Below are 14,337 nucleotides of genomic sequence, written 5' to 3'. Positions count from 1 at the left end.
CCACAGCTGCTGTCCTCCAGTTGGAAATGCACATAAAACCACCTCTGAGATCTACCTCTGCCTGCAGCCTCACTTCCTTGGGATTTACCTCTCTGACAAGGCAAAAGACTCTGCTGTGGCCAGTGCTCTGCCAGGACCCCCCAGATCCCTCTGCTATCTCTGGCTGGGACTTTGACCCAAATTAAATCCTATTGACAGCTGCTCCTCCCAGCTTGTGCAAAGATTCTTCTCAAAGAAGTTTGCAAGCTCTGAGCAAAGGGCCCACCTGCTGCCTGTTGCTGAGGACAAGTGTCCAGGTTGTGAAGCCAGCCCCAGGCTCCTCTGAGATCAGCTGCACATGGAAGCGGCCGTAGTCATCTTCACCCTGGCTGGGCCAGAACTGCACGTACGTCTGGGGGAGGGCGAGAGGGGCCTGATCACACATGGCCCCGCCTGCACACAGGGCAGAGCTCGGCCCCTCATATGGGGGGCTCACAGCAGCCCCTTGCCCAAAGGCCACATGCACATGGCTCTGCCAGACACTTGCTGGGCACCAGCCCAGTGCTGCAGCCAGAGACACAGGACACCTGGGTAGGGGTCAACAAAACCCAATGGATGCTCATTTGCAGTGAGACCGAGGACAGCCCCCTGCTGTGGAGCTGGGACTGCCCTCAGGGCTCTGCCAGGTGGAGCCGCCAGGCTTGCAGTAGGTCCTGGTGCAAGCTGGGCTCTCATGCTAAGATCCTTGCAGGGGCAAAGGCAGGAATCACACTGCTCGGCCCCACAGGGAACCAGGAGAGGGGAGAGCTGTCAGAGCTTGGGCTGCTGACCTTGTCCAGCTCCTGGAGTTCATTCAGCACAACTACTGATGTGCAAGTGTAATCCCAGACCAGAGCCCAGAAATCCACCAGCGTGGTGGGGAAGGGCAGCTGCGTGATGATGATTCTCTCCTCCTCGGTGTACGTCTGCGAAAGACACGACGATGTGTGTGTGAGGAGAGTCCCACAATGCCCGAGAGCCCTTCCCGCAGCGGGATGGCTCCCTACCGCCCAGCGGAGATGGAGAAGGCCCAGGCCGGCCCAGCCCTGCTCAGAGTAGCTCATGTTAGCGCCCCGCTGCCCTCTCAGCTCATCGCAGCCGGGCTCAGCTCGCAGCAGGCTGGGCTGGCACACGCTGCTGCGCTGCCTGCGCAGGCAGGCTGCGCCGATCGCGGTCGCGGGGGCCATCTCCTGGCAGCAGGGCCGGCAGGCACCGAGCAGCAGCCCGAGCGCCGGGACACGTCCCCGGCCGGGGGCTCTGCCCTGGCCCGGAGCAGGGCTGCGCAGGAGGGGCCCGGCTGCCCCGAGCAGCTCCCGCTCCCGCCTAAGGCGGCCGGAGCCTTACGCTGGCAAAGACGGCGTTGATGTAAGCTGGCGAGCCGTCTGCGTTCACCGAGGACATCAGGATGGGCCGGCAGGAGTCCGCTGCGGAGGCAAGGAACACAGAGAGGGAAATGATGGATCGTTCCCTCCCTACAGACAGGCGGGGGGGCTTTCCCTGCAACAAGCACAGCCAACAGAGCTCCCTGCCGCATGGGTTGGAGAGGACTGAACGGACAGGCACCACCACACCCACGGCTGTGACAGCTCAGGGCACCCTGATGAGGGGTGCCCAAAACCCTGTGACTGGGCACCCTCCTCATTGCTCCCTGATGTGCCTCATCTGAGCTTCTCCACTGGGAAAGTGTAGACCAGGGACATATTTATCCCAGGTGTACCTCATGTACCTCCAACAGGCTCAGAAGGAATCAGCCTAATCTGTATTTATTATCTCCTAAGCAGAATACAACAACTGGACCCTGAGCCCAACCTGTCAGTGTCATGTGCCAGGGAGGGAAGCAGCAGGAAAGCATCATTCCCCCCATGCTGCTGTCAGGCTCTGGCTTTAGAGCAAGAGGCTGCCCGGCCCTGCCCGTGTTACCTGGCAAGATCCCTGGCTTGCGGTTCTTGGCTTGGTTTCTGGGTTTCTCTGCTTCTCTGCATGGCAGGAGCTGGAACAACTCAGAAAATCTCTGCAGAGCCTGTAGAGATGATTCACCCATGTCAGTCCTGCCTGTCAGCAACTCACCTTCTTGGGCCACTGCAGAGAAATGATCCCCCACCTCCATCCCACTGCTGGGGAGGGGAGCAGGAGGGGGCAGGCATCACAGATGAGCCCCCACAGCACCAGTGCACCGTCCCCTGGTGGTACCTTGAACTCCTCCTCCAGGGCGCTGTTGCAGCCTGAGGTCTCATGGTCCCGCAGGGAGTGCACGCGGCTGGCGATGCTCTCCACGGGCACCCCGGTGCTGCCGCAGAGCAAACCTTCCAGCAGCGCCTCGTACAGGAAGCTGTACTGCTCCTGCGGGAGGACACGCCTCAGCTGCACGGTCTGGAGCCAGTCCACGAGGAACCCTGGAGCTCCAGATCACCAGCTGTGCTCAAACTGTGCTACAAGTGAGCCAGCTTCATCCTTCTCCTTCCTGCTGCAGATCCCTGAGGCCAGACACTTCTCATTGCAGGCATCCCTGCTTTGGGACACTGCCAGCAACTCCAGCAACCCAGACAAGATCATCTTCCTCAGACCCCTGCTCTGGGGAAGGCAGCCCAGAAAACCTGCACACTAGTTAGACCTTGTACAAGAGGCTGCTTGGTCCAACCCCAGCTGGTTTTCTCTGAAGGAGCCCAGCACTAAGCAGATCATGAGGATATAGTCCCTAGGCCAGGACACTGCTGCCCAGGAGCTGCCAGGAGGGCAGCCATCCTGAAAGCTGGAGGCACAGGTGGACTCTTGTTCATCGTCCTTGCCTACAAGACAGCCCTTCTGTGTCAGGGTGACTGATACCTACAAATGCTGCTGATACCTCAGAGAGTCTCAGGGAAATTAAGATTCCAACTAGCTTTGGACACAGCACTGAGAAAAGATCCTTCAGTGTCCATCACGTGGTAGCCCTAGTCCCTGTGGCTAGATCAGGAGCAGCATGGCTAATGTGGCTTTGCATGCCACATCTCAGGGAAGGGTGGTGTTGACAGCAAAGGGTTAAAAGCAGCACAATGGTTTTTCATTCAGAAGGAGCATGGTGGATTATCTCAAGTGGCCTTACAGCTGGGAGTATACCAAGGTGTGGAAAATGACAGTGTGAGAAATCCTATATATTGTATATAAACAGCCTACTGCTGTTTAACCTCTCTCTGCTTTGTGGAGTACAATACACACAGAGGGAATGTTGGTGTTTACAGAGACCTGGGGCCCATTGCCATGAACATGGCTGAGCTCCCTGTTTTGAGACACATCAAAGACCAGAGATCACAAAGACACAGAGGAGATCACAGCCCAGCTCGTAAACTACAGGTGCACAGGCCTTTGTTAAATGGGGGAAAAGAGCAGCCCCGCTGTCCCCCAGGATGGACTGGGCCCGATGGTGCTGGTGTTCCCACTTATGTGTTACCTCCTGGCATCCTCCAGCTAGGGAGGTAATGAAATAAATTCACTCTTGGCATTTTAGCCATGGTTTTGTGGCTGTTCTGGCCACTCGCCCGTGCCGACTCCCACAGGTGGGCATTGGATCTGCAGCCCGAGGTGTGCCGGGAGCAAATTCCTCACCTTGGTCTGCACCATGCTGACCCGCTGCTCCCGCAGCTGCTGCACACAGCGGAACACATCCACCTTGCCCTCCGCCTTGCCCATCTTCAAGAGGAAGTCCAGGGCGATGAAGGTGCCTGTGCGCCCGATGCCGGCGCTGAGGACACGGAGCAGCGCGGTCAGCGCTGCCCCCGCTGGCCGTGCCCCAGCACCCAGAGAGCCCCAGCGCGGTACCTGCAGTGCACCAGCACGGGGCCTGCAGGCGCTTCCAGCACCCTCTTGTTCACCACCTCCACCAAGCACAGCAGCTGCGACGGGTTTCTGGGCACCCCATGGTCCGGCCACAGCAGGTAGTGAAACTGCTCCACTGCTCTTGGCAGAGCACAGCCTGCCTGCAGAAAGGGAGACACAGCTGGCAACAGGGAGCTGCAAGCGACCGGGAAACTCGTGTCGAGTGACTGCCTGCCAACAAGGAGGCAGCAGTGGAGAAAACCACTTGAGAGGGGCACCAGCACAGAGTGCTCCCTCCAGCACCACACCATAAGGACTGCTCCACTACAGCTCCTCAGACACTACAGGGCAGATTCACCCATCCCACAGCCACACGATTCATTTTGTCCTCTGCTTCACCGTGAGCAGTGAACGCAAAGCAGGAAAAGCAGCTCGTGCCCCAGAGGGGAATGATACCAATCACAGCTTAGGGTATTTCCAGAGTCATCAAAAAGCCCTGGCTTGCCCAGAAAAGATGTACCCTAAGGCTGGTACTACACTGATGTGAATGTAGTCACTTGTTACCAGCCATTGTGATTTTCCCTAAACATCACATTCACTTGCCATGAACTAATGCTACATCTTACCATCGGGTGCTCTTGGAGCTTTACATTTCAGCTGCATGTTGCTATGGGCAAGACAAGAAAGGACAGAAATATGCATAACTGCAATTTCTTCATTTTCTGCCCTTTATCTGAGGTGTAACTTCCGCAGGAGCACACATCTTGGCAAATGACCTTATGTGGGTTATCTTAAACCATAAACTATGTGTCCAGGTTTAGTGCTGTAAGTCACCAAGGAGCTTCAGTGTGGACCTTCTGCAGATTGATTCAGGTGACAGGCAGGCACCTGTCCCATCATCCTGGATGTGCAGAGATTCCATTCCATAGCCTTTATCTGCTTTTATACCCTTTGTAGTCACCTCACCCAAGCCATCAAGAATCTACAATATTCCCATGTGCAACGTCAGTCCAGACTCCTCTGGGGTGACCACTGGAGCTGACTGACTGCCTTTGCCTGGCACCGAAACCTGGGACTGATGGCCTGGCATGGATTCCATTTATAGCAACCTGCTGACACTGCACCTTTTTGTGCTGGAGACCAGGCTCCCCACAGGGTCCATGTCTGACAGCTCCCACCAGCTGCTGGAATCCAAACACATCCTGCATTCCCACCTCAGCTCCATGCCAGGCTTACCTTCTGCAGGCAGAAGATGCGTTTGACAAGGCCTGTTGTGGTCCAGGTGTTGTTGAGTGTCACGGTGAAGTCTCCGTAGATCTGCTCCTGCTCTGGCCAATACTGCTCACACTTGATCTGTCAACACCAGTGAGATCTTTGAGCACAGGAAAACTCATAAGAAGAGCATTGCAGGGGTGCAGTGCTGCACCCTGTCCCCGCTGACAGCTGCACTGGGAGCACAGCAGGTGTGGAAGCCTGCGCTCTGGCAATGCCCAAGCTGAGAGGTTTCATCAGCTGAGAGGTTTTCTCTACCTTGTTCTGTTCCGCTAAGCCCGTCAGCATCACAATGACTGAGGTCTTCTCCTGCCAGACCATGTGCCAGAAATCCACCACCGTCCCAGCCAAGGGGCCTTGGGAAGGAAGAGGAGAGCCCTATGCAAGTGTCCAAGCCATGGGCACATTTTTGGACATTCCCAGGCTTTCCTCTGCCTAGACACAGAGGTACAGCCAGGGGACATCAGCACCTGAAGGGGGTGCTGGCCACATCAGCTTCATCACCATGTTAGAAATTTGGACAAGGAGAAGGGAGGGAAGATGAGCCCATGTCAGGGATTCACTGCTGCTTTGGGGGCTCCTGCTTGCAGACCCTTGAGATGACTGTCAGCTGCTCCCACATTTGGGGCCCTATTTTCCAAGGAGCATTTCTGCAGCTCTGCAGGAAGCCAAGGCCTCCTCATTGCACGCTGCACAGAGCTGACAAACACATCCAGGCTTTGCACTACTGGGAAGAGACTGTATCCGTGTGCACTGGGTGCAGACATGCCAGGCACTTGCAGGATTGTTCCTGTCATGCCAGCTGCCAAAGGGAACAAACTAGGCTTGTGAGTGGAAGGACCATGTCCTCATACTAGGCAGTGCAGATACCAGCTCCAGCTGCTGCCAAGCTACTACTGAGACCTTCCATGCCCTCTAGCACCTGTAACAACTGTTCAGAGAGAACTGAACAATCTCAGAGATCCTGGAGACACAGGGACTTGGAGTGAGCCATTCACAGCTCCCTGGCTGCTATCCCAGCTCCCCATTTCCCAGATTGCTCAGGATAGTGAATGGCATCTCCTGAGGATGAGGTTTGGGAGCACCTACCTTGAGCTGCAATGAAGAAGCGTGGACTTCGGTAGGTCTGCAGGGGAGAGATTCAAACAGCTCTGATCACATGAGTTACATGTTTAACAGGGAATGAAATAAAGGATCCATCCCCCAGGCACCAAAGCCCAGAACTCTCAGCACAGTGTGTCCCACAGCACCTTTCCTGGCCAGCACAGACAGTGGGTACCCAGGGGCTGCATCCCAGTTCCTGTCCCCTCACATGTGTCCCTTTTTGTTTGAGGTGAGAACTGCACACAAACCCAGAGTACTCCAGGCAGCTTAGAGAGGATTCAGTGGAAGCAACATCCCAAGACCCGCCAGCTTAAGGGCAAAAAGTGCCAGACCTCAGGGCCCCCCATGTGAGCAGGACTGTTCTCCTGCCAGGCACCTTTCCTACCCTTCTCAGGGTAACAACTCCTCACTACCTACATCCACATAGCTGGCATTGATGTAGCCATTCCCGGTGTCAGAGGGCTGCAGCACCACACGGCAGTGATCATCTGAAAGAGAAGGGAGGTGGGCTAATGCTTTAGGGCAGCAACAAAGAGACTGATTAAGGGGGGAGGCATAATTTATTAATTACTGTCTGTTGCCTCTCCAGCAGCACCCAAGGCCTCAGGACAGTTCAGGGTTAAAGAACAGCTGATGAGACAAAGGGTAACATGGCACAGCAGGAAGTGCAATTGAGTGTTAAGGAAGATTATGAAATGGCCAAATGTACACACCGTGTGTGGCCCAGAGGAGCTTTAAAGGTTGGAAGAAATTAGGTCACTCCTTCTACTTTCCCACAAATACCTGCCTCTGGATGGTACATGACAGTGTTCAGCACTGACTACCATCAGGAACAGGAATACAATGTTTGATTAAGTTTGCAGGAAGATTTGAAGAGCAGAACAAGGATACTCCAACAGGATATGAAAGAGTGGGGCCAGAAATGTCTCTGAGTTTCAGTGGCCATGGAGGATGAGATGAGTAGCTCAGTATTTCTGAAGTGGTGGAGGGGCACCTACACCAGCCCAGCATCCTGTGCTACCCCAGCCAGCCCCAAGAGCCTGAGCCAGTCCCTGGAGAGCTCTGCTTACATGGGATGATGCTCTTGTAGCGGTTCTTGTTTTGATTACAGAGCTCCTTGCCAGCATTGCAGGGGTGCAACAAAGTGGAGGACAATTGCTGCAGAGGAAGAAAAGCCCACTCAGCACTGGGATATATTCTGGGGCTGTGGCCACAGCTGATTGCATCACACATCCAGGGAAGGAATGAGGAGTGGGGAGTGCAGCCAGGTGGGAGAGCAAAGCTAAACCAGACCTGATATTCTCTAAGAAGCCCAGCACCATGCCTGTTGACTGATTCATCATCTGTCTGTTCTGCCTCTATTTCTTCCCTCTTAAACATCTTCAGAGCCTCCAGCAATTCCTCCACCGGGATCTGTGTGTTTGGCTTGCGTACATCTGCAGAGACCACAAGGACAGGACTTCAGCACCCAACTAGTGCTAAACTGGCCAGTTCTGGAACTCTGCAGCTGAGACTGAGATGGCATTGCAGCAGCCAGAACTTCTCAAATCTTATACTGTCCCTCCCCACACAGGTCCCTTCTCCTGGGAGGAGTCCCTTTCCCTGTGCCAGCCAGCTCTGACCACCCTGTTCCTGCAATGAACTTGTAGAACCTGCAATCATCCTGCCTGTGTTTTTAACAGACAGCCTGTCCAGACAAGGCACACAGGGCCCTTGCTCATACTGCACCTTTCTGACATCCTCTTAGGGGTATAGTGCTGCTGTTCTCCAACCGTCTTGAACTGTTGTGCTTTAACCTGCAAAACAGCAAGGCAGGTGCACAGACCAGCAGAAGAGAGATACAGAGCTGAAGCTGTTACCCATCTCACCACCCTGCCTCATGTCAGGCTCCACTTGGACACCATGCCACTGCAGGGAGTGTCCAAGTGGAGCTGGTGAATACCTCACAGAGGGCAGGAGAGGTGAGCCACATACTGACCTGAAGATGACAAAAAGCAGCAAAATCCCCAGTGCCAGGAATGAAACAATTAGTGCTACTGCCATAACCATGGGCTTGCTATCCAACAGAGACGATGGCTCCTGCCCTGCAAGCAGCACAGGCCAGGCTCAGGCTCCTGCACAGCCTAAACCAAGCATTGGGACATCCCACAGGGACATGAAGAGAAAAGCAACTTCCCTTGTCTTCCACCCAAGGCTTTGCATTAGAGAAAAGCTGAGGTGGGGCAGAAGAAGCAGGTGTTTCTGAGGTGTGCTACCCCCAATTGTGGAACATGAGTCCCTGAAGGCCCCAAACACTGCCAAGTGAGGTATCTACTTGGAGGGGTTGCAAATACACCAGAAGAGGATTACTGGGACTAAGACTAAACCTGTGGTGATGGCAGAGATAATGTGCAATCGCCAGTGGCCACTGGGCCCCCACCTATCCAAGAGTCCTGAGGATGTCCAAAGCCCATCTACCATAGATACCCTCAAAATACAGAGAACTTCTATGAAGACCAAAGTATGGCAATATTCCACTACATCTGCCCTGGGCCGGCTTGTAACCAAGGAAGCTGCCAGGCTGGCAAAAGGGAGCAGGCAGGAGGGAAGCTTGGGCACCAGGAGCAAGGAGACACTTACCAAGAGAGAAGCTGTAGCAGACACAGGTGAACTTCTCTGCCTGTTGGAGGAGACAGGAGGGAGAGCTCAGGCCAGTCCTGCAGCACTGGCCTAGCTGGAGGCCAAGGTCCCCAGGCAGGGCCACCGAGGGAGGTGGCTGTGGCCCGGGAGCCCAGGGACAGCACGGTGCCGGGGCACGGGACAGGAGCGTGAGCTCAGAGGCAGCCCAGAGGCAGCGAGGGGCCCAGGCCCGGGCGGCAGCAGGCGCAGGGAGCAAGAGCCCCCCGAGGGTACCTGCGGCCCGCGGCGGACGAGGCGCAGCAGGGCCGTGTAGTCCCGGCCCGGGCTGAGGGCAGCGTTGTCCATGCCCCGCCCGCGGCTGCCGTCGCCCAGCACGAAGTCCGTGGCGGCGCTGAGGTTGAGCAGAGCGGCCTGGTAGGCGCTGGCATTGGAGAGCTGTGCCGGCTCCGAGCAGATGCTCTCGATCAGCGAGGCGTTGTGCGTGGCGGCCACGATCAGCTGGTGCTCCCTGCGGGCCCAAAGGCAGTGGCAGCGGGCACGGGGGCCACGGGAAGGGAGGCGGCTGCAGGCCAGCGCCGGCGTGGGGAGAGCCCCGGCGGGGCTGCGGAGCCGCGGGGCTGCGCTCACCTGGCGGCCTCAGAGCCGGGGGCGATGGGGCTCAGGGGGAGCACGGCCGTGCCTTGCGAGGGGGCGATGTCGCGGGCGCCGCGGCAGCTGATGGCCTGGGGGTGCGGGGTGTCTGCAGGGCAACAGCGGGTAATGAGCGTCGGCAGGGCCGGGCGAGCAGCAGCGGCGGCCTCGGGCAGCGCAGGCCGGCGAGCAGGGCTGGGCTGTGCCCGGGCTCCCGGCCCGGCCCCACAGCAAAGCTCACCGGAGCTGCTGTTGCTGTGAAACTCCCTCGTCAGCGCGGCCCCGGCTCCAGCAGCCGTCAGCCCCTGGAGCATCACGGCGTAGCTGCTGCCAGGGCTGTGCCCCGGCAGCCGGTGCTCGGTGACGGAGCCATCGAGGCGCAGCCGCTCGGTCTCCAGCACGCTGCTGTCCCCTGCGTTCCTGGCTGTGATGTTCAGCTGCGGACAGGAGACGCAGCTGGGACGCAGCAGCTCCCGGCTGCCCGCTGGGAAGGTGCCCGCAGTTGCAACGTCCCTGCCAGCCTGCCCTTCCCTGTGCCTGCCCTTCCCTGTGCCTGGGCAAGGCTCTGGAGAGGAACGGGTGGGAGCCTCAGCCCCATGTGCAGAGCTCAAAACAGAGGAGAGGAGAGAAGGACTTTGGAGCCAACCCTGAGGATGTGTGAGCAGCAACCTCTGCGAGCAAAGGGCTGGGCCTCTGAAAAGGAAGGCTGCAGTTTGAAAGGCTGTAGATATATGTACTGAGCCCGAGGACAGGCCTTGCAATATCACAGGCATTGTGGGGACGTGCTCCATAAGAGGAGCCTTGAGCGTCTCAATCTTCCTGTATTTCTTCATGGCTATCCCTTTCCCACAGTTCCCAGTGTGCCTGCACAGAGCTCCAGGCTGGGAGGTGAGGGTCTGCCCTGCTCCCTGGGTACCTGGTATCCGATGATCTCCCCGTTGCAGGAGGGCGGCGCGCTCCACCTGAGAGAGCCCCTGTCGGGATCCAGCCACAGCTGCTCCGGTTTGTCCGGCACTGCAAGCACAGGCCATGGGGTCACACACAGGGCCATGGGCAGGGGCTCAGGCCACAGGAGGCTGCAGCAGCTCCCGGCCAAGGGACAGGCTGCAAAGGGACTCCCTGTAAGGGGTTTGTCCCCTGCAAAGGCTGTGTGTGCTGCAGCAGTGGGAAGCACAACAGTGTGAGGCGGAGTGGGACAATGAGAAGGGGCTGTGCCCTGCTCAGGGCTCTCCCAGCCCCTTCCCCAGAGGGCTCTGCACAGGACCCAAGCAGCTCTGATCCCAGGCACATCCCTGCACAGAGAATATGATCAGGCTGAGCTGAGGGGTGAGGGGAACATCTGTCCTCCCTGTGGCACAGCTCTGGACTGTTCCTTATCTGTCCTCCCTGTGGCACAGCTCTGGACTGTTCCTTGTCTCTGATATTTCTGTGCACTTACCTGATTCCTGTGTTGTGAAGAACCATGAGAACAGGGTTGTGTTGGGAGGCAAGTCAATGGTGACACTGTACTCAGTGAAGGGCTGCAAAGGGGAGCAGGTGAATGTTCCCTCCTGGCCATGTAACATCTGCTCTGCATCCACCTCCTCAGCTTCACAGGGAGGGGAGGAAGGCGCTGCCAGTCGGCACATGGCCCTCATGCCCTGGCAGGCATCAGGGAACCTGCAGGTCCATTTCAGTTTGATGCTGGTGCTGGAAATCTCAAAGGTCTCATGGTCAACCTGGAGCACTTCTGTGAAGGAAAGATTGCCAGAAGGTCACTTTATTCCCTTCCCAAACCAGCCATGCAAGGATGCTGCAGTCAGACAACTTTGCTCATCAGGAGAGACTGGAGGTGGTCACTGCAGCCCTCTGAAAGGGGAGCAGGAGGAGTTTGGGGTCATGGTGCCCTGGGAAACTGAATGTGAATCATTGGGTGAATTTCTCCAGTGGCACAACCGCTCCTGTTCAGTCAAACATCAGGACACCTTGGGGAGAAGAGAGGGAAGCCAGGATGTGTCCCCAGCTGGGCTACAGCACAGCTCACAGGGAGCAGCAAAGGGATCCTGCCTGCCTGAAACCCTCTGAGCTGCGTGGCTGGAGCCATCCTTTGGTGCCATGGGAGAGCACAACAGGAGACATTTCCTCATGGTCTGGAAGCAGGAGCTGCTTCCACAGCCTCCATCCTCACAGTGCTGTGCCCAAGGAAAAACGCTGACCTTCCCATGCTGTTCCCCCTCAGAGATGTTCTCAGGATCTCCCCCTGCAAAGGATTATCCTGCTCCAGGTCCCTCCCTTACCGATGCACTCCACACTGGAATGAATGGGGACCCAGGCACCTCTGGAGTCTCTTCCAAGCCAAAATTCTTCATATCCAAATGTCCCATAATCGTCCTGGAATTGAGTCTGACATTGGATTTCAGTGAAGAGTGGCTGGAAACCTTGAGGGCAGCTCAGCATCACTTTCTCAGTCTTCTTATAATTCTCCAGGTGTGGTGCCAGTTGCAGTCTGGAGTCCCACTGGGGCCTTTTACACCCTTCTGTCAGAGGTGAAAGTGGGTGTTAGATGGGGTGGAGGCGACGGGATGGGTAGGGGTGAGTGGTGGGTGAGAAATCCCCAGGAACCCCTCCAGTCAATGAAGGGAGAGGGAAGGTGACACATCCCTCTGCTGGGATGTGACCTGAGGGCAAGCCTTGTTGGGAAGGGGCTTTCCTGATGCGTGGAAATTGTATAGGATCACTCATCCATGAACCTGCCCCATTCCCTCTTGTGTCCATGGGCACCATATTCCCTCCTCCAAAACCCGGAGCAGGGACATTCCCAGCACAATCCCCCCTGCACCAGGGGACTCCCTCCAGCCTCTCATCCAGGCTGTCACCCGGCCCAGCCCAGGGGGCCCTTGCTGGGCCATGGCACCACCGCTGCTGCTGGCATGCAGGGGCCTTCATCCAGGGCTCAGCCCTGCCACAGGGATCAGCCATGCCCCTGTTACCCTCGGGGGCTCCTGTTCTCACTCCCTCTGTGCCTTGGCTGCTCTCCTCCTGCCCCACACCACTGGGCAGGGGGACAGGGCTGAGCAGTGCCTTCTGCATTCATATCCCCTGCTTTAACAATGCCCCTGCCCCTTTCTCTCACACAACCCTTCCTTCTTCTCATCACCTCCTCACCAAATTCACCATGCCCCAGGCTCAGTGGGCAGTAGCTGAGCAGCTGGTGCCAGCAGTTTGTCCAGGGTTGCAGGGGGAGGCTTTGTGGCAATGATTGCTACAGAGAAGGATGCTGGCTTCTGGAAGGAGCCCTTGCCCTTCAAGCCTCTGCAAGAAGGTTTTTGAGGCCTGAAGGGGTTTAAAATACAATCTGCCTTCTCCCAAAGGGGCACACATGGGATCTCACAAGGTGCAGACCAACTTTGGCACAAAGGGAAATGCTGTGCCAAGCCCCTTGTGCAGAGGCTTTGCTGTCAAACAGCGCTGATGGCAGAAGAGCAGAGATGCCCAGCTGAGCACCACAACCAGCAGCTTTGTCCTTGGTTGGATGGAAAGGAGAGACTGGAGGTGGTCACTGCAGCCCTCTGAAAGGGGAGCAGGAGGAGTTTGGGGTCATGGTGCCCTGGGAAACTGAATGTGAATCATTGGGTGAATTTCTCCAGTGGCACAACCGCTCCTGTTCAGTCAAACATCAGGACACCTTGGGGAGAAGAGAGGGAAGCCAGGATGTGTCCCCAGCTGGGCTACAGCACAGCTCACAGGGAGCAGCAAAGGGATCCTGCCTGCCTGAAACCCTCTGAGCTGCGTGGCTGGAGCCATCCTTTGGTGCCATGGGAGAGCACAACAGGAGACATTTCCTCATGGTCTGGAAGCAGGAGCTGCTTCCACAGCCTCCATCCTCACAGTGCTGTGCCCAAGGAAAAACGCTGACCTTCCCATGCTGTTCCCCCTCAGAGATGTTCTCAGGATCTCCCCCTGCAAAGGATTATCCTGCTCCAGGTCCCTCCCTTACCGATGCACTCCACACTGGAATGAATGGGGACCCAGGCACCTCTGGAGTCTCTTCCAAGCCAAAATTCTTCATATCCAAATGTCCCATAATCATCCTGGAATTGAGTCTGACATTGGATTTCAGTGAAGAGTGGCTGGAAACCTTGAGGGCAGCTCAGCATCACTTTCTCAGTCTTCTTATAATTCTCCAGGTGTGGTGCCAGTTGCAGTCTGGAGTCCCACTGGGGCCTTTTACACCCTTCTGTCAGAGGTGAAAGTGGGTGTTAGATGGGGTGGAGGCGATGGGATGGGTAGGGGTGAGTGGTGGGTGAGAAATCCCCAGGAACCCCTCCAGTCAATGAAGGGAGAGGGAAGGTGACACATCCCTCTGCTGGGATGTGACCTGAGGGCAAGCCTTGTTGGGAAGGACTGTCATTGAGCTTGTAAAGCATGAAGAATCACTTATTCATCAATATGCTCGTATCCACCCACTTGTCTCTCTGGACACTCCTTACAACCTCCTACAGCCCAAAGCAGGGACATTCCCATCCTGTATCTCCCTGTGCCTCTCTCCTGAGCACTGCCATGTACTGCCATACCCCCACTGGACACAGCTTTGTCTCTGGCAGGGACAGCTCTGCATCTCCATCCCCTGATGGATGGCATTGCTCCTCCCCCAGGTCCATCCCATACAGCCTCCAGTCCCAGTGCCCAGGGCTGAGCCAGCCCTGCATCATCAGGGCTCCCTTCATTCCGCTCTGCTCCAACCCCTGGAGGTGCAGGAGGTGTCCCCCAGGTCCCTCATCCATGGGCCAGCAGGGGAACAAGCAGACCTGTGCATTCCAGGGTGGCACCTGGAGGCACAGCAAAGATACTGGAACCTCCATGGGCACCTGGCTGGCAGCCTTGGATCCTGCCCCTGGCCTGGGCACCCAGCTGGGAGCCCCA

The 14,337-nt window shown here is 56.9% G+C and overlaps 1 protein-coding gene across 1 annotated transcript in view; it reads right to left on the bottom strand.

The window, feature by feature from the left end:
* Window positions 1–14,337, bottom strand: part of LOC132086552 (receptor-type tyrosine-protein phosphatase kappa-like) — a 42,575-nt gene that overhangs the window by 2,269 nt on the left and 25,969 nt on the right. The window contains 15 exon segments of the mRNA XM_059492324.1: window positions 266–391; window positions 810–944; window positions 1,363–1,442; window positions 1,939–2,038; window positions 2,209–2,358; window positions 3,601–3,736; window positions 3,814–3,971; window positions 5,047–5,163; window positions 5,341–5,438; window positions 6,172–6,208; window positions 6,604–6,674; window positions 7,257–7,344; window positions 7,480–7,658; window positions 7,915–7,982; window positions 8,165–8,270. Of these exon segments, the coding sequence (XP_059348307.1) occupies window positions 266–391; window positions 810–944; window positions 1,363–1,442; window positions 1,939–2,038; window positions 2,209–2,358; window positions 3,601–3,736; window positions 3,814–3,971; window positions 5,047–5,163; window positions 5,341–5,438; window positions 6,172–6,208; window positions 6,604–6,674; window positions 7,257–7,344; window positions 7,480–7,658; window positions 7,915–7,982; window positions 8,165–8,270 (1,649 nt within the window).

Source organism: Ammospiza nelsoni, chromosome Z, assembly GCF_027579445.1.
Source record: "Ammospiza nelsoni isolate bAmmNel1 chromosome Z, bAmmNel1.pri, whole genome shotgun sequence".
In the NCBI taxonomy this organism is placed as follows: Eukaryota; Metazoa; Chordata; class Aves; order Passeriformes; family Passerellidae; genus Ammospiza; species Ammospiza nelsoni.
The sequence above is the reverse complement of the archived record's forward strand: the minus strand, read 5'-3'. Positions and strand labels throughout refer to the sequence as shown.